Source organism: Dendrobates tinctorius, unplaced genomic scaffold (assembly GCF_039654945.1).
Source record: "Dendrobates tinctorius isolate UK_male_01 unplaced genomic scaffold, ASM3965494v1 ptg000237l, whole genome shotgun sequence".
Classification (NCBI taxonomy): Eukaryota; Metazoa; Chordata; class Amphibia; order Anura; family Dendrobatidae; genus Dendrobates; species Dendrobates tinctorius.
This window is the reverse complement of record NW_027361904.1, coordinates 3522033-3546520: the sequence shown is the minus strand read 5'-3', so window position 1 is coordinate 3546520 and position 24488 is coordinate 3522033. Positions and strand designations below refer to the sequence as shown.

Sequence of the window (24488 nt, the reverse complement as noted above, 5' to 3'; positions counted from 1 at the left end):
GTGTTCATTGACTATGGTTCTCCTGCTAATTTTATTGATTCAGGACTGGTTCTGAAGTTAGGATTAGGGACAGTTAGTTTAGAAAGACCCATTCAAATTGTTGCCCTTGATAAGACACAGTGAGCTCCAAGTGGGAGCTCTCCACTCTTAATCCATCTCCTGATTAGTGTGGATAATTTTCCTGCTGGATTGGTATTGGGGCTTCCATGGTGACTGATTCACAATCCTGTTATTGATCGGTGTCAAGAGGAAATTGTTAAATGGAGCCCCAATTGTTGCAAGAACTGTCTGAAATCTGTACAAATATGCTCCGCTAGTCTGAAGGGTCTGCCGGGTAACCTGAAGGACTTCTGAGATGTATTCTCGAAAAAAGAGAAGATACTACCACCCCGTCGTCCTTATGATTGTGCTATTGATCTAATTCCTAACCCCAAATATCCTAAAGCTCTCCTTTACAACTTGTTTGGGTCTGAAAGGACCGCTATGAAAGAATATGTTAATGAACGTTTACGGAAGGGTCAGATCCGTCCTTACACCTCCCATGTAGCTACGTCATTTTTCTATGTCTCCGTCCTTGCCTGTATTTTCGAGAACTAAACAAAATCACGGTTAATAATACTTACCTACTTCCTCTCATCCCCGACCTACATAATCAGCTTCTGGGGGCCAGGGTGTTTTCTAAACTTGATCTTAGAGGCGCTTATTATTTGATACGTGTCCGAAAGGGTGATGCGTTTGTAGCGTCTGAGGGTCTATGAAAACCTTGTAATGATGTTTGGATTATCCAATGCACCAGCTGTATTTAAAAATTTTATGAATTATATATTTTTTTATTGTATCGGAAGATATGTTGTGATTTACCTGGATGTTATTCTAATATTCTCGCCAGATTTGGACTCTCACCAGGAACATGTCCTTGTTGTGTAACGGAAATTGAGGGAGAACTCTTTGGAGAAATGTGCTTTTTCTGTTCAGGAAATTTCATTCTTGAGGTTTATCTTGTCAGCAGTAAGCGGGAGAATCTCAACGTTTAGTCGACAGTAGTGATGTGTCGTTCGCGAACGATCCGACACAAAGAGCCGGCACCCCAGTGAGAGCCACCAAAATCCCTGTGTTACGTGTTACGGAACCACTCAGCACCCAGAATATGTTGTGCAGTTATATGTATGTATAATAGGTTCCATGGGAGATGCATGTCCCTAATGCATCAGCCCACAGGCTGTGCCCAGCCGCCCCCCCCACCTTTGTAATTCCCACTGTAAAGATCGGCAGGCTCCGGCCACCTGCAGCTATTGTGATGTATGTCTGGCCTGCCGCTTTACTATTGGCCTGCCCTCTGTATCTGTGTGATATATTCTGTGTCCTGTGAGTAAAGTGTTGTCAGACTGGAAATATGTGGAGAAGCAGTGATCTTTTATATGCGCCCATGTAACCAAGGAATTCCAGCCAGCGTCATTCATTCAGACTCCAGCCAAAGCAGAGTGGACCTCCGGAAACACGGGGTGGTACTGAAAGAGGTACCCGAGATTGGAAGACCCCGTTACACCCTGAATGGCTCTCACTGGGTGTAAAATCCCCGTGTTCTGCAGATGAAACTCCGCCCACCCGAACAAAACTCCGCCCACTCAGTGATTTAATTTGTTCCTAGAAACTGGGCGGGGTTTATGCGGTAGGTGGGTGGAGTTTCGGATACCTGAACACGGCTGCAATAGGGATCCATTTAAGATCCAAAAAGAGCCGGCTCTTTTTGGTGAGCGGAGCCATGAGCGCTGGATAACCAAAAAGAGCCGGACTGCCCATCACTAGTCGACAGGTGCTATCAGGGCTTTCAAAAAATTAAGTGTTTCGTGTCTGCTCCTGTTGTAATCCAACCCAATCTCCAAGAACCATTCATTGTGGAGGTGGATGCTTCTTTGAAGATTGTAATAAGGCCAGGGGCCAAAAATGCTGACTAATCGGTGTCCATGTGCTTTTTTTTTTTTCTAAAAACTTTTCGTCTGCGGAAAGAAGTTATGATGTTGGGAATCGTGAATTACTTGCTGTCAAATTGGCCTTTGAGGAATGGAGGCATTTTTTGAGGGGGTGGTTCATCCAGTTACTGTGGTCACTGATCACAGGACTCTAGCTTACATTAAATCAGCTAAAAGGTGAACTCTGAGACAGACCAGATGGTCTTTGTTTTTCTCTAGGTTTAATTTTTCGATTACATTCAGGCCGGAGTCTAAGGCTAAGTGCAGACGTACTTTTTAGCACTGCGGATTTTTCCGCGCAGAATTGAAGAAATCCGCAGGTCAAATGACCTGCATTTTTCCTGCGGATTTCTTCCTTTTTTATTGCGGTTTTTGTGCGGTTTTCCCCTGCGTATTTGGAGAATGGAGCAGGTGGAAAACCGCACAAAACAAGTGACATGCTGCATATTTTGTACCGCAAGAAAACCGCGCGGAAAAATCCGCAGCGTTCTGCACAGCGGTTTTTTTTTTAAATTGATTTACATGCTACTGTACATCACAATGCGGATATGCAGTGTTTCTGCGCGGAAAAATCCGCTGCGGATCCGCTGCAAATCTGCATCGTGTGCACATGGCCTAATAATGTGAAAGCTGATGCGGTATCTCGTAGTCTCAATTCATTTTCTCTTCCAGAACCTCCATTATTCTTCAGGATATTGTAATTTCCATGGTAACCTCGGAATTGGAAGAGGATATCCGTAAAGTTTCATCGTTGGTTCCTTTCGCTACTCCAGAGTCCAGATTATTTGTGCCTGTCTGTGAACTTAAGTGTCACGACTATTGTCGGGTGTCAAGGGACCAGGGGCTCTCCTTCTTTATCCCTAACACTAGGGGCACCCTAGCTTGCCCTGTTTTCCAGATTACTTCTAATGGTGAAGATGCCAGGGCCACGTCCCTTACATTAGCTCCTGCATTTGCCCTCAGTTTGTACCCCACTCAGGGAAGAAGGGAGTAGTAGTATACCATAATACAGCAAACAGACTAACAAGGTAATACAAACAGGGATAACGAAACATACCAAACATGCATTTATACTCACACAGACAACAGAGGAATGCATCAGGGAGTGGAGGATGTGGTGAAGCCAAAGTAGGAGAAGAAAGGGAATTATCACACACTCAAAACCTAGCAAGAGTCACAGATAAATCCACCAAACGCCTTCCCCAATAACAACCACCAGCCATGTGGCATAAGCTATCCTCTGACAATGAGTGCTAGCCAGGACCAGCTGAGGGCCTTAATGCAGGAAAGCTTCCAGGAGCTCTCAAATGAGCATATTAACCACTGCACTGCTAGAAGAAACCTGCACCATCTAATATGAAGGTGAAGGGCTTCTAATGAGTGCAGGAGTAAGAGAAATCAGATGCTGTCGTCATCTGTCTCCTCTCTGTCACAGTACACCTGTGACACTAAGATTGTGAGTTTTACAAGAATTTCGTGACTCGGTGTTGAGTGATCATCCTGGGGTTACTGCTACACGGGAAGCCATTGCAAGACTTTTTTGGTGGCCGTCCATGCATAATTCTAATAAAGATTTTATATCTGTTTGTGAAGTGTGCACATGCGGTAGAGTCAGTCACAGGCGTCCGTCCTGGGAATTGGCACTATTGCCAATTCCAGAAAGACCATGGACTCATTTGTCCATGGATTTCATTTCAGATTTACCTATGGTGGGAAAACTGCTTTATGGGTGGTAGTTGACTGATTCAGCAAACAAGCTCATTTTGTTCCTTTGTCAGGACTAATTAATGCAGAGTCACTTTCCAGGTTATTTATTTCTCATATTGTAAAGTTACATGGGATGCCTCTGCTTATTGTGTCTGATAGGGGAGTACAATTTGTCTCTAAATTCTAGAGAGCTTTCTGTAGTAAACTTAGGATTCACTTGTCATTTTCATCTGCTTAACATCTTGAAACTAATGGTCAGATGGAGAGGACACATCAAACTTTGGAATAAATATTAATATTCTTTGTGACAGCTCAGCAGGAGTACTGGTCTTTGTTTTTACCTCTTTGCAGTTGAGTAAATCAGTCTACCGGAGCCTCACCGTTTTTCTGTAATTACGGTTTTCATCACCATTTCAGTGAATATTCTAGGATTAGTTCTGAATGTCCTGGGGTGGAGTACGCTGTATAGAGACTTGGAGATGTCTGGAGAGAGGTTCAAAAGAATATTGGGATTGTGCAGATTCTTCAAAAAAGAAAGGCAGATAGAAGACGTTCAGTGGGTCCTGTGTTTAAGATTAGGGATAAGGTTTGGTTGTCATCCAGGAACATTAAACTTAAAGTGCCATCGGCAAAGTTGGGTCCAATGTTTATTGGTCTATATAAGATCCTGGAGGTGGTCAATCCTGTGGCATTCAGATTAAAGCTTCCTCCATCCCTGCGCATCCCTAATGTGTTTCATAAATCCTTATTAAACGAGTTGTTTGTATCTTCGGCATTGTCTCTCATCCCTGCCTCCATCGGTTTCAGTCGACGGTGGCTTAGAGTATGAGGTTCAGAGGGTTGTGGATTCTCACAGGGTCCGTAATTCTCTCCAATACCTCATCCACTGGAGGGGATATGGCCAGAGGAGAGATCCTGGGTACAAGCTCAAGATGTGAAGGCTGAGTGGTTAGTCAGGGTCTTCCTTCTAAAATTTCCTGGGAAGCCTGGGGTCCGTTGGCCCCCCTAGAAGAGGGGGTACTGTAACAGTTCCACCCCTCAGTGTGACTGGGACGCACTAACTGACAGCTCAGCCATCCAGTCTCGTGCAGGGTTGAGCTGAGCTGTCGGTGTGTTGATTGACAGCTCAGTCATCCAACCTGAGACTGGGAGGAGCTGGCTGTCTCCAGGTGTCCACTGTCCCAGGTGATTGCCAGGCTATTTAACTGGGTCTGTTTCTCCTAGACCTCTCACAAATGTACATTCAGCTATTGTGTGGTTTGTTCTTTTTGTGCTTTGCTTTCTGTTTGCTGATCTTTTGTTACCTGACTTTGAACCTTGCTCTGACCATCCGTCTGTTTAACCTCTTCTACCCTGATCTGCTATCTCCAGGTATTCTGACCTTGGAACATTACCCGACTATGCCTTTGTCTATGACATACCCTCCTGGCTTCCGACCTCGGACTCCTTGACTATCCCATCTCACGGTTGTGCTTGAGAGGTGACTTAGCGTCACACTTATACTCGTCTCCTGTGCCGGCGCCTTTCCAGCAATGTCTGCACTCGTGGTCTTGGGGACTTTCATGCAGTTGTGATGACACATGGTGCCTGGCACCCAATCAGCACTGGCATCACAGTCCCCGTCTTCTGCCGAATTGAACATGAAGAAGTCAGACAGGAGCTGATCTGACTTCCTCTTCATGTTCATTTTGTCTGAATGGGGGGACAGTAACACCACCATGTGTCATACAACTGCACAAGATCCCCAGGACGACGAGTTACGACATCTAAAGAATGGCGCCGACACGGGAGGTAAGTATAAGCTTTTTTATTTTATCGGGGCCAAGTGTGTGGAATGAGAAGGTATTGTCCTACTAGTGGAGAACCCCTTTAAGTTTCAGGTAAGAATGACTGAGGGAAGTTTCAGTGACTGCCTTTATTTTTACCTAAACAGTTGAAACTTTGCGCAGTCCCGGTCACTTAGAGTTCTGTCATCACATCTGCGGTGTGAATCTGTGTATGACTTATTTTATCACTTATCAGAGATTAGCAGATTAATAACTCTACCAAAAACAGCACAGATGTCCATTTTATAAATTTCTGTCTTTGTGACTAGGCGATTGTTATGTGTTCCTATAAACAAATACATGAGATAAATGTGTATTTAGTTATCAAAAAACACTTGTAAATCCTACAGCATTTCCACACTGATTACCTGTGGTAATTTTCAGTCTTAATTTACATAATTTGCAAGAGCAATATTAGTGGTTGTAAATTCATTATGTTACTCATATAATCAATGCCGCCACTGATTGGCTGCGGCTGTCATGTGAACAAGTGACATCATTTGACACAGCTTTTATCTCACATGTGGAGGAGCTACCCTGTCAAGTTATTCATCTCCTCAGCACATGCAGAGAGAATACAACATCTACACTTTGTATATTTACTTAGATATCTCCCCTTATTATCTACAGTTAATTTGTGTTTTTCATTTTTCTTTTTTTTAAAAAAGCATCATCTCAGCCACTTTTTCTCTAAATAGATTTTTCCTGATTGACCCATCAAGGATGAATAAGGATAGAGAAAATATGGTGGAGAAGATATTAAAGCTCACTCTAGAGATAATCTTTCATCTTACTAGAGAGGTGAGAGGCTCTGATGTCATCACATGACCTCATAATCTATGGGAATAACAGGGGATAGGACCGGAGAGGTGAGAGGCTCTGATGTCATCACATGACCTCATAATCTATGGGAATAACAGGGGATATGACCGAAGAGGTGAGAGGTTCTGATGTCATCACATGACCTCATTATCTATGGGAATAACGGGATATGACCGGAGAGGTGAGAGGTTCTGATGTCATCACATGACCTCATTATCTATGGGAATAACAGGGGATATGACCGGAGAGGTGAGAGGCTCTGATGTCATCACATGACCTCATTATCTATGGGAATAACAGGGGATATGACCGGAGAGGTGAGAGGCTCTGATGTCATCACATGATCTCATTATCTATAGGAATAACAGGGGATATGACCGGAGAGGTGAGAGGCTCTGATGTCATCACATGACCTCATTATCTATGGGAATAACAGGGGATATGACCGGAGAGGTGAGAGGCTCTGATGTCATCTCATGACCTCATTATCTATGGGAATAACGGGGGATATGACCGGAGAGGTGAGAGGCTCTGATGTCATCACATGACCTCATTATGTATGAGAATAACAGAGGATATGACCGGAGTGGTGAGAGGTTCTGATGTCATCACATGACATCATTATCAATGGGAATAACAGGGGATATGATCGGAGAGGTGATGGACTCTGGAGATGTCTGTAGTGATATTATTAATGTCTCCACACTCAGGATTACACAGTAGTGAAGACCTCTAGTGATCGCTGTCAGGCTCCTGTGTCTGAAGGACGGGGAGGAACCCTGAGCCCAATCCTGGGGCCTTCACCTCACCCCCGGATACATGAGGACATCAATGACCAGAAGATCCTAGAACTTACCAGGAAGATGATTGAGCTGCTGACTGGAGAGGTGACACTGCTGGGAATGCTGGGACATTATACAGGACAGCACTGGAGGATTCTGGGTGATGATGGTATGATTGTGTGTGTCAGGTTCCTATAAGGTGTCAGGACGTCACCGTCTATCTCTCCATGGAGGAGTGGGAGTATCTAGAAGGACACAAGGATCTGTACCAGGAGGTGATGATGGAGGAGCACCGGCCCCGCACATCACCAGGTAATAGACTGGACTAAACACACACAGCCTATAATTCTCTGTATCTAATAATGATGTCAGTCCTGTCTGTGTCTCCTCAGTTCTCTCCAGTAAGAGGACAACCCCAGAGAGATGTCCCGCTCCTCCTCCACAGGACCATCAGGTAGATGGAGATCTCCCTATGATGTGTAGACGGCTGTGACGTCCTTGTGTTCAGTCTTGTTTTCTCCTCCAGTATTATATGTTTTATACTTGTGTAATGAGAGCGGTGGAGACGGCAGGATCACAGCTGACCACAGACATCACATGTCCGTATTTTCTCACCATCGTTCCCGGGGCTTCTCTGATCATCGGGGACTTTTACAATATTTGTTTTGCAGCTTTTGGATCCGGATAAAGATCTGAACAATATTAATGCTCCAGAGAGAAATGTGAGGGGCGATCAGCGGTGTCAAGATGAGACCCCAAATGTGAGGGTCAATCAGTGGTGTAAAGAGGGGACCCCTACAGGTAACCACCCAGGTGAGTACTGACCTGTGGGTAACAGATTCTTCTCATTCTCCATATAAAACTATTTATTTCAGCTGTTACATTTTTTCAAGAAGAAGGAGAATGTCAAGTAGAAGAATTTGAGGTAGCAGGACCATCTAAGAATCGGAAGAAGTGCCAAATTGGTCCCTGCAAAGGCAATAAGACAAGTGATTTCTGCGAGAAGTGCCACAAAGTTGTCTGTGGAAAATGTACAAGAAAAGTGCAAATTTTAGTGTAAAAAATGTCTTTAGTCGACTCAGTCGATAGAAAGATAATATTTAATAAAAAGGTTATTGCAATTTAATTCCAATTTGGAAGATTTTAGTGCATTTCCTATGAGGGTCAAATTGACCCTTTCCAGCTGTTATAGATATGTCAAATTTTTTGCGGTTCTAGTGTTAACCCCCTGTGGTAGGTCGACTCAGCTGGACACAGAGGTAGAAATGGAACACTGTCTTTTTAAGAACGGGCTTGGTTTAAAATGCAGCATAAACCAAGCTGGAAAAAAGTAAACACGGCTCTCTGGGCAAAACAAAACACAGTCCTTCTCCTAGCAGGGATCAGCCCACTCACGGTTAGCAATCTCCACGGTTCAGGTCCTTTGACACAGGCACAAACACTTACCTTCAGTGCTTCCTCTCCAGACACTGATTATAGCTGCCTTTGGAGGCCAGCTACTTAAGCCCCAGACCATGTGACTGATCACATGACTGTGACATCACACAGGTCCTGTCAGCTCACGACAGTGCTGGCTCTGCAGGGGGAAATAAGGTGGACATCTTTCCACCCACTCTATGGATGTCCACATAAATTCCAGCCAATTATGCAACGTAGCTTAATTTAACCATCACAACACTTGGTGTGCCGGAGGAAAAAGATCTGGGTTTTATATCACTGACGCCATTAGGCATAATGAAAGATAACTCCCCTCCAGCACTTTACCAATGACTTCGTCACATATTCCCCCTTCCCAAAGCTGGGGGTTTTGGCACCTTCAAGAGCAAAGCAGGGGACTCTAGATAGGGCATCTGCATTCCCATGCAAGTTCCCTGGACTGTGCTCCGCATGAAATGTAAAGTCCTGGAGCGCCAGAATTCACCTAGTCACCTCTTCCTCTTGTTTTCCATCATCCATCTCATGGGGGTATGATCTGACACTAGCCTGAACTTTCTGCCTAACAGGTAGTATCTCAGGGTGTCGATTGCCCACTTGATGGCCAAGCACTCTTTCTCCACGATGGCATAGTTCTCACAGGAGGAGAATTTCCTACTCAGGTATAGGACTGGATGTTCATCTTCATCTATTTCCTGGGACAACATAGCTCCCAAACTGACCTCGGAGGCGTCCGTCTGGAGCACAAACTCCTCCAGGTGTCTGCACAGCACGAGCCTCAATGACTGGAATGCCATCTCCGCTTCATAGGACCATTTGAATATTGACAATTTTGTGCCCTTGAGAAGGTCCGTCGGGGGGGCGGCTATCATGGCGAAATTCGGGATAAATCGCCACAATTCCCAGAAATGCCCTAACCTGCTTTTTGGAGAACGTCTGAGGCCACTTCTGGATTGCCTTGTCAATTTGTGGCTTTATCTCACCCCTTTTAATGACGTAGCCCAAATAATTTGCCTCTTCTTTCCCGAGAGTACACTTCTTTGGGTTTATGGTAAGTCGTGCCTACCTCAATGCATCCAGTACTTCCTGGACCTTCTGCAGGTGACTTCCCAATCCCGGCTGAAGCTCACAAGGTCATCCAAGTAAGCAGTGGAGTACTTCTTGTGAGGGGCTAGGATGTGGTCCATAGTCCTCAGGAAGGTAGTTGGGGCTCCTTGTAGTCTGAACAGCATGCGGGTAAACTGGAAGCACTCGTCAGGTGTAGAGAAGGTCATCTCCTTGACACTTGGAGACAGGAGAATTTGTCAGTACCCTTTCTTTAGGTCCAGGGTGGTGATATATCTGGCTGACCCTACCCTCTCAATAAGCTCATTGACCCAGTACATCGGATATGCATCGCATTTGGAACATCTCACCGAGCTTCCTGTAATTGTTACAGAAACACCACTCTCCATCCGGCTTTGGCACAAGGACAATAGGGCTGGACCAGCCCCTCTTTGACTCCTCGATAATGCCCAGGCTCAACATTCTTCTCACCGCCTTAGAGATCACCTCGCAGCGGGCTTCGGGAATCCAATATGTCCTTTGGTTCACCCTCACATGCAGTTCAGTCAGGATTTCTTGCTCCACAACCTGTGTACATCCTGGTAACTCCGAAAACAGGTCTCAGTTCCGCTGAAGTTCATGGCACTGTTGTTTCTGGTCCGGCGACAGTGTCTCTGCCACTGTGACATCCTCAACCTTGGTTTCAGGATGGGCCCCTAGGCATGTTGCTTCTACCGGATCCCTGTCTTGCCATGGTTTCAGCAGGTTAATGTGGTACACCTGGTATGGTTTTCTTCTCCCTGGTTGGTGGACCTTGTAATTGATGTCACTCAACTTTTTGACCACCTCGTATGGCCCTTGCCACTTAGCCAGGAACTTACTTTCAACGGTTGGGATCAACACCAACACCCGGTCTCCTGGGCTAAACTGTCTGTCTTCTCTGTCTTTCCAACTGATTGTAGACCAATGCCTGGGCCTCTTGTGCTTGGAGAAGACTCTCCCTCACAATCGGCATCACACTCACGATCCTGTCCTGCATCTGGGCCACTTGTTAAAAACGATCGGGGGGGGTGTTACCTCCGCTTTCCAGATCTCCTTTGAAATGTCCAGAAGACCCTGAGGGTGCCGTCCTTATAAAAGCTCGAACAGCGACATCACACAGGTCCTGTCAGATCACGGCGGAGCCGGCTATGCAGGTGAAGATAAGGTGGACATCCTCCCACCTGCTCTATGGATTTCCACATAAAAGCCATCCCATTATGCAACTTAGCTTAACCCTCACAACACTTAGTGTGCTGGAGGAAAAACTCTGGGTTTTATATCACTGACGCCATTAGGCGTAGTGAAACATATCTCCCCTCCAGCACTTTACCAGTGATTTTGTCACACCCTTCATTTGAAATAATGTTATATGTGAGGTCACAGGTCGTCATTTATAATATGGGTGATAATATACAGCTAGAGATGAAGAAATCGGCGACTCACATAAGTATAATTTATCATCTGATGTCATTTCTGACTAAGGAAAAGAATTTTAAAAAATGTAGGGACAAAAAAAGCAAAAAGATTAAAAAATACAAAACATGGAGACTTGACACCTAAAAACAGAAGAGGATGGGAGATAACTGCTCTGAGTGTCAGTAATGCTGCTCACCAGGGACTCGGAGGAGGAGACCTAGAGGTAGATCGTCATTAGCAGTGGATTGATTGCCAAGGCCCCACCAGTAACATTGACTTAGGGGGCCCACTTTTCATCTGCATGCAAATTTTCCACTTCCCTCGTTCACAAATGTACCTGTGGTTTGATATAATAGTTAACTGGATAGTCTGGTTAATGAGCGATGATATGCTGCTTTTTGTGTAAAGAGTAAATCAAGTGAATTATACCATGTACTGCCCATACAATGGGGTTTGGGGGCACATATCTGCACAAGGGCCCACCGACTCCAAGCCTGTTAGCACATAAACTACTAAACTAAATACCTCTAAATTTTTACTCTTGTTTTATTCTTGATGCTCCCCTGAGTATTATTATTAATTTATTATTTTAAGGGTGAGTTCACACGTTGCATTTTTTTCGCGTTTCCGCGGCGGTTTTAACCGCGCGATTTTGCAGCGAAAACGCGAAAAATAAGCATCCCATGCATTCCTATGGGATTCCGCAATGCTGTGCTAATGCTGCGGTTTTTACCGCGGCGGAATCGCTTCGCGGTAAAAACCGCAGCATGCTCATTAATTTGCGGAATCGCGGCGATCCCGCACCCATAGGAATGCATTGTTCCGCTTATTTCCCGCATGTGGCTGTGCACACCATGCGGAAAGTAAGCAGAACAATTGCCGATGGTACCCAAGGTCCGGAGGAGAGGAGACTGTCCTCCGGGCTTTGGGTACCATATCCCTGTAAAAAATAGAATTTAAAATAAAAAATATTGTTATTCTCACCCTCCGACGTCCCGCGCAGCCTTCCCGCTTCTCTTCACGCTCCGGTCCCAGTAGTCCTTTGCGAAAATGCTCGTGATGACGTCCGTTCTCGCGGGATCGCGAAGTCTCGCGGTCATTCGCGCGACGTCATCGCGAATGACCGCGAGACGTCGCGATCCCGCGAGAACTGACGTCATCGCGGGCATTTTCGCAAAGGATTACTGGGAACGGATGCGCGGGACGTCGGAGGGTGAGAATAACACCGTTTTTTATTTTTTTTTTACATTCTATCTTTTACTACTGATGCTGCATAGGCGGCCTCAGTAGTAAAAAGTTGGTCACACTCGTCAAACACTATGTATAACGAGTGTGACCAACCTGTCAATCAGTTCTCCAAGCGATGCTACAGATCGCTTGGAAAACGCTAGCATTTTGCAAGCTAATTCCGCTTGCAAAATGCTAGTTTTTCCGCGGGAAAATCGCGGGAATTTAAAATGCGATTTTCCCGCGGACTGGAATTCCGGAATTCTCGCGGTAATTTCCGCGAGAATTCCGGTACGTGTGCACTTAGCCTTAATCCGCCATACGGTTCCAGAGATACAAGCCTTTTTGATAAGGGTTAAATTGTATTTTGTTTACTAAAGGGGTGTGGCTCCCAGTATCCTCTGGGGCGTGTCTTTAGGCTGCAGAGCCAGGCAAGGGAAGGTAGAAAGTAATTCTGGATTTATTTATTTATTTTAAACTGAATGTGTCAGCATATCTTAAAGTTATTAGGTTCCTTAGAAGGACGTAGATCTGAGGATTTATTCTGACAGAATATAGGCTGAACTGGATGGACAAATGTCTTTTTTCGGCCTTGCTAACTATGTTACTACGTTAGTATGTGTTTGCTATGTAATCTGAGAGCAGCATGACGTAGGCACAGACAGCCTAATTTCAGCGATGTGTCACTTTCTGCGCTGCTTCCTGTAGTTTTGATAGAATCCCTGTTTTCTCTGCTGAAGATGTAGCAGGGCTCAGAATGCTGAATTGTGTATTACCCTGCCGACACCACTGATTGGCAGGTTCCTGAGTACACTGTCAGCAAACTGCCAATCAGTGGTGGAGGCAGGCGTTACACAGATTAGCTGGACTGCCTGGCATGTGACAGTCATCTAATGATCAGCTCCTGCTGATAAAACACTGATTGTATTGAAACTACAGCAAGCTGCTGAGAAAGAGACACATCGCTAGAATCAGGGTCTCAGCCCCTAGATCAGGCTGCTCTCTCAGATTAAATAGCAAAAACACGATGACAGATTCCCTTTCAACAACATGTATATTAACAAGCTGTTTTTGGTGTCGTTGCAAGATAAGATATAAAGAATTGCACATTTAGTTTTTTTGGTTACTTTTTGGTTACTATTTTTGCTTTACAGAAAAGAAATGAAAAAAAAAAACCTGTCAATATTATTTTAAACTTTCATTTTTTTTTAGAAAAGGAAAACTTCTTATTTTTATATGATCCACAAGCTGTAGTTTTCACTGAAATATTACTTTTTATCAATTTTTTTAATATGATCAAAGTGACACCTTATTGATCATTTCTAAATGTTTTACTACTTTTCCATAAGAAAACCACAGTAAAAAAATAAACTTTTGTTTGCATCATATTTAGAGAACCATAACGTTTTCATGTTTCCAAAGAAATATCAGGGCTTGTCTTTTTCCTTAATGATTTGCATTTTTACTAATATTTTGGGGTCCATTTGTCTTTTTGATCATTTTTTTTAATTTAATGTGAGGCAGAAATAATTGTTCTAAAGAATATAAATATTGATTTCAATCTTCTATTATTTCAAAATAATAAACACAGTCTTATTTTTTGGCAGACAGTACTTGGAGCTCAGAGGGATATCTATCTTCAGATATTAAAGAAGATAATTATGATATACTTCATAGCTATGAAGAGCACGCCATTATCTCGGATGTATATTCAGACCTTCACATGCAAGATCAGTCATCTAATCCTTTCATACAAGTTCTATCTCCTGATTCATCAGAAAATGTTAAACAAAAAGAAAGTCTCAGAAAAGATGTTCAACAGCACAGAACTCACACAGGGGAGAAGCCATATTCATGTTCAGAATGTGGAAAATGTTTTACTTGGAAATCACGGCTTGCTGCACATCAAAAATCGCACTCAGGGGAGAAGCCATTTACATGTTCAGAATGTGGAAAATGTTTTACACAGAAATCAAAGCTTGCTGCACATCTAAAAACTCACACAGGGGTGAAGCCATTTTCATGTTCAGAATGTGGAAAATGTTTTACTTGGAATTCTCAGCTTGTTGCACATTTAAAAACTCACACAGGAGAGAAGCCATTTATATGTTCAGAATGCGGTAAATGTTTTACTTGGAAATCAAAGCTTATTGTACATCTAAAAACTCACAAAGGGGAGAAGCCGTATTTATGTTCAGAATGTGGAAAATGTTTTACTCAGAAATCGGATCTTGCAAGACATCATAGAATTCACACAGGAGAGCCATATTTATGTTCAGAATGTGGAAGAAGTTTTACTTGGAAATCACAGTATCATGCGCATCTAAAAAATCACAGAGGGGAGAAGCCATATCCATGCTCAGAATGTGAAAAATGTTTTAATTGGAAATCACATCTTCTTGTACACTTAAAATCTCACACAGGGGAGAAACCATTTTCGTGTTCGGAATGTGGGAAATGTTTCACTCAGAAATCAGGTCTTGCTAGACATCAAATAATTCACACAGGGGAGAAGCCATTTTCATGTACTGTATGTGGAAAATGTTTTAACGAAGGGTCACTTCTAAATGCACATCAAAGAACTCACATAGGAAAAACATTTTCATGTCTAGAATGTGGAAAATGTTTTATGCTCAAATCAAATCTTTTTAAACATCAAAAAACTCACACAATGGAGAAGCCATTCTCATGTTCAGAATGTGGGAAATGCTTTTCCAAAAAATCAGTTCTTGCTAGACATCAAATAATTCACACAGTAGAGAGGCCTTTCACATGTACTCTGTGCGGAAAATGCTTTAAACAAAAGTCAGTACTAATTGTACATCAAAGAACGCACAAAGAAAAAACATTTCCATGTCCGCAATGTGGAAAATGTTTTAGTCACAAATCAAATCTTTTTAAACATCAAAAAAACCACACAGGGGAGAAGCTATTCTCATGTTCAGAATGTGGGAAATGCTTTGCCAAAAAATCAGTTCTTATCCGACATCAAATAATTCACACAGGGGAGAAGCCATTTACTTGTTTTGATTGTGGGAAGTGTTTTACACAAAAATCAATTCTCATTAGACATCAGAGAATTCACACAAAGTAGATGCAAGTGTATTAATTTTTTAATAGAGAAACGGTACAAGATAAAATACAATGGTCATTTTCACCGCTCAACCACACATTAATTTGGCAGCTATAAAGTACATTTGAATGCTCTGCCGACACAGTTGTATCATGCTGATTGGTGGAGCAGCAGTCACAAGAGGCTGCAGTGTGCTCCTACTCTCTGATTGGTGGAGCAGCAGTCACAAGATGCTGCAGTGTCCTCCTTCTCTCTGATGGAGCAGCAGTCACAAGAGGCTGCAGTGTGCTCCTGCTCTCTGATTGGTAGAGCAGCAGTCAGAAGAGGTTGCAGTGTGCTCCTGCTCGCTGATTGGTAGAGCAGCAGTCAGAAGAGGTTGCAGTGTGCTCCTGCTCTCTGATTGGTGGAGCAGCAGTCAAAAGTGTTTGCTGTGTGCTCCTGCCCTTTGGTGGAACAGCAATCACTAGAGGCTGCAGTGTCCTCCTGCTCTCTGATGGAGCAGCAGTCACAAGAGGTTGCAGTGTGCTCCTGCTCTCTGATTGGTGGAGCAGCAATCACAAGTGTTTGCTGTGTGCTCCTGCCCTTTGGTGGAACAGCAATCACTAGAGGCTGCAGTGTGAATTTCTGCTCTTTGGTAGAACAGCAGACAGTAGAGGCTGCAGTGTGCTTCCAGCGCTCTGCAGGAGCGCCTCACCATTTGGAGAGCAGGAAGCCAACAGTGCTCCTCCGCTGATGAAGCTACTGCTGGCTGCTCTACATCATGTAGAAGGACCTTCATACAGGAATGTGAATAGCTGCACACAATCACAGAGGCTATAATAAGCGGTCTCTTAAATATTTGGGGAGAAACGGGATAAACTCAGCTAGAAGAGAGAAGGTGGAGCACATATCCTGGGTCAGGAAAAAATGGGAGGGTAATTTTCAGTATGTCTCATTCTGTGAGATTAACCCCTGAAAGGAGCTGTGCCCACACAATCACTACTGGAAGCTCAGCATAAAGTTATAGACAAGACTTGGTTGTCACTGCCAGGTCCGGTAATCACACCGCTCTAGGCTATTTAACTCCCTAAATGCCACGATTATAGCATTTAGAAGGCTGGGAGAAGGGAGTAGGCTCGTCTTGACAACCTCTGGGTCAGAGAGCTAGAGCAAGCCTATTAGGCCTTGCCAGGAGCATGGTCTAAGAGGATTTTGTCAGTGTCACACTGCAATGCATTATATCAGCGAACAGATAAAGTCCCAGAGTGGGACTAAGTAAGAAAAAACCTTGTAAGAATATTTTGAAAAAATCATTAAATAAACCAAAAAATATTATTCCAGTAAATGGGTGTATTTCTGTAAAAAAATAAACAAAAAAATACACATAATTGGTGTCATTGCGTCCAAAATGACCCAACCTATAAAACTGTCATGCTAGTTAACCTTTTCAGTGAATTTCATAAAAAAATAATAAAAAACGTGGCAAAAAAGTATTAAGTTACGTACCGGTAACGGTATTTTTTGGAGGCCCATGACAGCACCACGAGAGAGGGGATCCGCCCTATAGGAACAGGAAACCTACAGATACAAAAGGGCGGCACCTCTCCCACGCATCAGTTGGATTACAGAGCTTGAGAGGCTACCATGGTTAGTACACAACATATGATATATACAACCTATCTACCCTATTTAACAGAATTATTTCATACCATCTCCCACATAAGGTGATTCTATGAACAATCTTCTAAGGAGTGCACCCCTATATGTGAGCAAGGGAGGGAACTAAGGGTGCTGTCATGGGCCTCCGAAAAATACCGTTACCGGTACGTAACTTAATACTTTATTCGGACTCCCATGACAGCACCACGAGAGAATTACAGAGATGTAAACTAACTTAGGGAGGGACTACAGCCTGCAGCACCCTTAGCCCGAAGGTGAGGTCTGAGGAGGCACCCATGTCTAACCGATAGTGGTTAAAAAAGGTGGAAGATGACCAGGTGGCCGCCTTACATATTTGATCAATTGATACTCCAGATCTCTCCGCCCAGGATGATGCCATGGCCCGAGTGGAATGTGCCCTCAGGTTCTGTGGAGCCGGACCGCCACCTGCTGTGTAGGCAAGAGAGATAGCCTCCCTAATCCACCTTGCTAATGTGCGTTTTGATACTCTGTATCCTTTCCTGGAACCTTGGAAGGATAGGAATAATGCGTTCTCCTTCTTCCAAGGATCCGTGGCTGCTAAATATGTCAGTAAGCATCTTCTAATATCTAACGCCTGGAGTTTCTGCTCTTTAGGGTTGGTTGGGTTAGGGAGGAAGGAAGGCAGAACTATCTCCTGTGTCCTGTGGAATTGTGTTGCTACCTTGGGAAGGTATGCTGGATCTGGCCTTAGGATTACTCTATCCTGTAAGAACTCTGTGTAAGGAGGCAATCTGGAAAGTGCCTGTATATCGCTCACCCTACGCGCGGATGTTATTGCTACCAGGAATGCTGTCTTAAGAGATATAATCTTTAGTGAGGCGGAATCTAAAGGTTCAAACGGACTTTCTGTCATGGCTGTAAGGACTAAGTTTAAGTCCCACGGTACGCATCTGTCTTTGTGTATAGGTCTCGATCTGGCCGCTGCTCTGATGAACCTTGCTACCCAATAATCTTTTGCAATATCAGCTGCAAACAGGGCCCCTAAGGCTGAAACTTGTACTTTTAGCGTACTTGTGGAGAGACCCAATTCGAAACCTTTCTGGAGAAATTCCAGAATATGTTTCGTGGGAATTCCATCTCTGATGTCAAAGTGAAAGGTGGACAGGAAGCGTTTCCAGGTCCTAGCATAGATATTAGTGGTGGTTAATTTTCTGCTTTTTAGGAGGGTGTCAATTAAGTTCTTGGAGAACCCTCTATTTTTTAATAGTGACCTTTCAAATACCACGCCGTCAAATGAAGTCCCGCTACTTGTGGGTGGCTGACTGGCCCCTGGTAGAGGAGATCCGGAAGGTTCGGCAGTACCCAGGGATCGCCTACCGACATGGTCCTCAACCACGCGAACCAGGTCCTCCTGGGCCAAAAGGGGGCAATCAGTATGACTCTTGCCTGATCCTCTCTGATCTTCCTGACTACCAGAGGAAGAAGATTCAATGGTGGGAAGGCGTATGCCAGAGAAAAGTCCCATCTTATCAGTAGGGCATCCACCGCCAGGGGATTTTCCCTGGGGTTCAGAGAGCAGAACAATCTTTCTTTTCTGTTTTTTCTGGTGGCAAAGAGGTCTACCTCTGGCTGGCCCCATCTGCGGACAATCTGGCGGTAAATATCTTTGTTCAAAGCCCATTCTCCTTGTCTTAGAGCCTTGCGGCTTAAAAAGTCTGCTCTTACATTGTCCTTTCCGCTGATGTGGAGCGCGGTCAAAGATAGACAATTTCTCTCTGCTATCTGGAGGAGCCGTTCTGTTATCTGCATCAGAGCGCTGGAGCGGGTTCCACCTTGGTGGTTGACATATGCTACCGCTACCTGGTTGTCCGAGTGTATCCTCACATGATGGCCCTGCAGGTAGATAATGAGTTTCTTGACTGCCCGCTCTATCGCCAATAGTTCTCTCTGGTTGGATGAGATTTCAGAATTAGAATCCCACTGGCCCTGTACCACTATGTCCCCCATATGGGCTCCCCAACCGAAGGAACTTGCGTCTGTGGTTATAATACGGGTTATCTGTGTTATCCAGGGCACCCCTGACGCTAGGTTCTCGCTCTCAAGCCACCATCTCAGTGATGTAACAGTTGAGGGGCTTAGACACATCCGACCCTGTAAGGAGCCTCCAAGGGCCCTGCTATTAATCAAGACGTCATTTTGAAGGGTTCTGGTATGGAACTGTGCCCACCTTACTGCTGGGATGCATGAAGTTAGAGAACCTAACAGGGACATGGCCTGTCTGAGGGTCATAGATGGATTATCCATTGCCCGAAGAACCTGCTCCTGTATCTTTTGTAATTTATCTAGTGGTAGCAGGCACCGCTGAGTGTCTGAATTTAGTATCAACCCTAAAAATTTCTGTATTTTTAAGGGCTGGAGTCGGGATTTCTCGTAGTTTAAAATCCATCCCAGGTTTTCTAACCTGGATCTAGCTTTTTCTATCTGGGATTTACAATGACCCACCGATTTTCCTACAATCAAGAAATCGTCTAAATATGGAATGATTAAGACGTCAACCTCTCGTAAGTGAGCCATAACTTCGGCCACTAACTTTGTAAAAACCCTGGGTGCTGCTGAGAGACCAAAGGGAAGGGCTCTATACTGAAAATGACGTACTGTGCCCTCTACTGAAACTGCCACCCTCAGGAACTGCTGGAAGTCTGTATGGATAGGTACATGATAGTACGCGTCTTTCAAATCTATGACTGCCATAAAACAACCTTTAAACAATATTTTTATTGTTGTATTAATGGACTCCATTTTGAATGTATGATTAATCAAAAACTCGTTAAGGGAACGAAGGTTTATAATCGTTCTGAATGTGTTATCAGGTTTCTGGATTAGAAACAGGGGAGAGTAAAACCCTCTTCCCCTTTCAGCCTCTGGAACCTCTACCAGGACATTTTTCTGACATAGGCTCAAGACTTCCGCTTCTAAAGCCGCTTGTTCGAGATGAGAAGATCTTAAGGGGGTCAGTTTAAAGGTGTCCCGCGGGATCTGGGTAAATTCCAACCTAAGCCCGGTGGATATTACCTTACGCGCCCAGTCACTATTCGTAATCTGTGACCATGCCGGGAAGAAGGATGACAGTCTACCCCCCATGGGAACCGCTAGTCATTGATTTGGTTTCTTTTGATCTCTCGACGAGCGTGTAAACATATAGCCCGTACCTCGTCTCCTTCTGTCTTCCCATCTGGGTCGATCTCTAACAGGCGAAGAGTTGCGCCTTCTCCCCTGGCCAAATCTCCTTCTACCAAATGGGCGACGGTAGGACGCTGATGAAAGGTTTGGGAATCTTTTCTTGTCGTCCCCCGCCTTTTCAAGCAGCTCGTCTAGGACAGTTCCAAACAAATATTCGCCCTCACATGGAATCGCACAGAGCTTTGCTCTGGACTGGATGTCTCCCTGCCAGCACTTTAGCCACAGGGCTCTGCGAGCTGCGTTAGAGAGACCTGCTGCTCTGGCGACCATTCTCACTGCATCCGCTGAGGCATCTGCCAGGAAGGCTGCTCCCTCTTGGATGGTCGGTAGGGCCCCAAGAATTGTCTGTCTTGATGTACCCTGTTTTAGTTGTGACTCCAACTGGTCCAACCAGACCATCATGGACCTGGCCGTGCACGTTGAAGCCACTGCTGGTCTTAAGGACCCGGCCGCCATCTCCCAGGTGTTTTTCAGGAAAGTATCAGCTTTCCTGTCTAAGGGATCTTTAAGGGATCCCATGTCCTCAAAGGGGAGCAAGGATTTTTTTGATGCCTTCGCAATGGCAGCGTCTAATTTGGGGGCTCTGTTCCAAGAACTTACTGCCGGATCGTCGAAGGGGTATCTCCTTTTGAGGGCTGGTGGTAGCGACCCTCTTTTGTCCGGTTTTTTCCACTCTCTGTGGATCAGATCCTGTATCTTTTGATTTAACGGAAAGACTCTCAGCTTCCTCTGTTCCAGCCCACAGAACATGACATCCTGCATGGATAAATGGGGCTTAGGCTCCTCTACCTCCATTGTCCCTCTGACTGCTTTGACCAGCTTGTCTACCCGGTCAAGAGGCAGACAAAATCGCCCCGAGTCCTCTTCTCCTGAGGAGGACGAGGGAGATGAAGCCTGGGAGTCTCTGCTTTTTCTCCACTCTACCGAGGAATCAGACTCCGCCGGGACCTCGCCCCTTAGACTTTGCGGCTGAGACAAGGACTTTAGGGTTTCCCTCATTTCTACCCTGACAATGTCTCTCAAACTCGCCGCTACTGCGGGCGACTCTTCTGCCACTGTCTGCTGAATACAGGGGGGGCACAATCTTTTGAGGCACGCGTCCGGTAATGGGCATGCACAGAGTGCGCATTCCCTATGCTTATTTTTACTTGTAGCTTTTTTTCCCTAGAAAAAGAAAAACACAGAAGGGGGGTCCCGTCACTGAGTGAACTTTCACGAAGATCACTTACCAGTGCCACAATCAAGTACCGGAGAATGAGGGGGATTTCTTTCGGTCGATGCTCCTGTCTGCCTGGAGGAGCTCTTACGAGTGGACTGGTCACTTCGTCCCGCATTACTGTCACGGGACCCTTTCTTTTTCTGTTTGACCTGCCGAAGGTCATCCAGGGGCGACAGTGATGTTTGCCGCTGCTGCCCTTGCTTCTGCCGCTGCTGCTGCTGCTCTCGATCGCTTTCCATTACCACTGCTGCTGCTGCACACTGCTGCATGTAGTAATGTGGCCAAGGCAAGGTACCCTGCCCGGGTCCCGCCTAAATACCCCTCCTCCGGTCAGCAGTATCCATGCCGCGCCCCTCCCCCCCCTTAACGGAGCTCCCTACCCCTGCTGGCGCCCGACTCCGCGCCATCGGTGTTTCCGATGGGCGCCGCCATCTTGGAATCGCCGCGCATGCGCAGTGGCGCGCTGACCCGGAAGCGCCTCCTCCGCTCGCCCCCTGACGTCACCGCTACCCCGTAAACGCCGGAAGCCCCGTGGGACGCCCGGGCGCTCCAGAGCAGCGCCCGGTCGCAGCCCCCTGCACAGCGCTGCCAACATATCTGCGCCGCCGGGGGGGGTATACTTACCGGCGGCGGCTTAATTCTGGAGACGGACATCCTCCGGACGCCGCTCCCTGCTGTCCACGCCACCGCCGTGACACCCATCCTGGGCCACCGTGGCGCCTTCCAGGAGATCCGAACCAGGCCGAGGTAGGAGACCCCCTCGCTACCGGTGTCGGCTGGCCGGCCTGGGATCCAATTCTTCTGTAGGATCCCGTCCCCTCAGGAACAGGAAACCAACTGATGCGTGGGAGAGGTGCCGCCCTTTTGTATCTGTAGGTTTCCTGTTCCTATAGGGCGGATCCCCTCTCTCGTGGTGCTGTCATGGGAGTCCGAATAAACTATGCTTTTAATGTCATATTGCCAAAGGAATTGGAATAAAACGCGATCAAAAAGTCAACTGTAAACAAAAATGGTATAGCTGAAAATGACATCTTGTCCCACAAAAAATAAGCCGCCAATACAGCCATACTTATAGCTCTCAGAATAAAGTGATGCAAACATAATTCTTTATTCTAAAAAATAGTTTTTATTGTGCAAAGATGGCAAAATATGGAAAAAAAAATACAAATGTGGTATAGCCGTAATCGTACTGACCCGCAGAATAAAGCTGACTTATCAATTTTACCACACGATGAACAACATGAAAAAAATTCCTGGATTTTATTAATTCTGCTTCCCTAAAATTGGAATAAAAATTAATAAAAAAAAAAAAGTCGTGACCAAAAATGGTACCAATAAAAACGTCAACTCATCCCGCAAAAAACAAGCACTAACATGACACTGTTGGCAGAAATATAGAAATTATAGCTCTCAAATATGGCGATGCAAAACTTTACTTTGCAAAATAGCTTCTTTTAGTGTGTGACAGCAGCCAAACATAAAAACAAGATATAAATACGGTATCGCTATAGTCGCACAGACTCGAAGAATAAAATCGTCATATCACTTATTTCTCACGAAGAACGGCGTAAAAAAAAAATCTTCACCAGCTGTTGATTTTTTTCATGCTGCCTCCAGTAAGACTTGGCTCACATTAATCCTGCGCTCTGTGCTGAGCGCTTACACCGAGGTTTCCGTGTAAATCACTAAAAGCGTCATTCAGACAGAAACCTCAATGGAATATTCCCTATAATGAGGCAGATGGAGGCACTGTGGACGCCGTCTGACCTGTGATCTGGTGATGTCCATCGCTTTAGGATTACATAAAAGAGCTTTCAGCCACAGTTGTTTGCACATCTGAAAAGGATGACACCGCTAAACAGAGGACAGACACAGTCCTAAGTAACTGCTGCCTCACTATAGTGAATGGATCCCTCGGGGGTTTCACCTAAATCAAGTCACTAGGCTATTTAGATGGAAACACTGATGTAAGTGCTCAGCGTAAAGTGCAGGATAAGTGTGATCCCAAATGTTATGTAAAATGTTCCCAATAAAAGCTTCAACTCAATCCACAAAAAAAGTCCCTACTCAGGTCTGTCATCTGTTAACGGAAATATAGGGGGCTGGTAGTACAAAGGCTCTGGAAAAGCGCTATGGCTCCTCACCCTCTAAAAGAAATCCAGCAATTTCTGGGCTCCCAAAACCAAATGCCCCCCCACCTTCTAAGCCCCAGTGTGCCTAAACCACATTTAGCATCCACATGTTTGGTATTTCTGTAATGATGACTGCCTGCCTAATTTATGTATGCATGCCTCCAGAAGCATGTGCTGGGCATAATGTACCGGGCACTACAATGTACTAGTCACTACAATGTATTGGGCACTACACTGGCAGATTTGCAATTTTCACTCGGCAACATCCAGTGCTGTTTGTTTATGGAAAACACCCATGGAGTTAAAATAATCACTACACCTCTAGATAAATTCCCAGAGAGGTGCGATTTCCAAAATGGGGTCACTTGAGAGGAGATCCTGGTCTTCTGGCACTTAAGGTCTTTGTATATCTGCAAACTATCTTACGATACTTTGTTCTCCAAGAGTCAAAGAGCGCTCTGTCCCTCCCGAGTTTCGCCATGTGGCTAAGTAGCACTGTACAGCCAAATATGGGGTATTGCCACATTCACGATATTGTGTGACAAATTTTGGAATTTTGGTGTCTTTTTTTTGCATTTCTCCATGTGAAAATGTAAAATTTGGGGCTAAAACAAAATTTTGGTGGTAAAAATGTAATTATTTTTCTTCACTGTCCAATGGTATAAAAATTTTTGACACACCCATGGTGTCAATATGATCGCTGCACCCCTAGATGTATTCATTGACAGGTGTAGTTTGTAAAATGGGGTCACTTATTGGGAGCTCTATTCTGGCTACTCCAAAACCATTACAATAAAATCTGCACTATAATATGGCTCTCCTCCCCTTCTGAGCTTTCCACTGAGTCTAAAAAAGTAGTTCCCGATTACATGTAGGGTATTAGCGCAATGAGGAGAAATTGCACAACAAACTCTAACATTCATTTTTTTTCTAT

The 24488-nt window shown here is 44.9% G+C and overlaps 1 protein-coding gene across 2 annotated transcripts in view; it reads left to right on the top strand.

The window, feature by feature from the left end:
- The window catches only part of LOC141060425 (uncharacterized), a 38014-nt gene extending 21357 nt beyond the window's left edge, over positions 1 to 16657 (top strand). The window contains exons 2-7 of one of the 2 annotated variants that reach the window (XM_073556673.1): positions 6202 to 6304; positions 7036 to 7212; positions 7296 to 7419; positions 7500 to 7561; positions 7779 to 7920; positions 13878 to 16657. In XM_073556673.1, the coding sequence (XP_073412774.1) occupies positions 6227 to 6304; positions 7036 to 7212; positions 7296 to 7419; positions 7500 to 7561; positions 7779 to 7920; positions 13878 to 15364 (2070 nt within the window). In that variant the 5' untranslated portion in view covers positions 6202 to 6226 and the 3' untranslated portion in view covers positions 15365 to 16657. The remainder of the gene's footprint in view (positions 1 to 6201; positions 6305 to 7035; positions 7213 to 7295; positions 7420 to 7499; positions 7562 to 7778; positions 7921 to 13877) is intronic. The other variant, XM_073556674.1, reaches the window with a different exon arrangement.
- The last annotated feature ends 7831 nt before the right edge of the window (positions 16658 to 24488 follow it).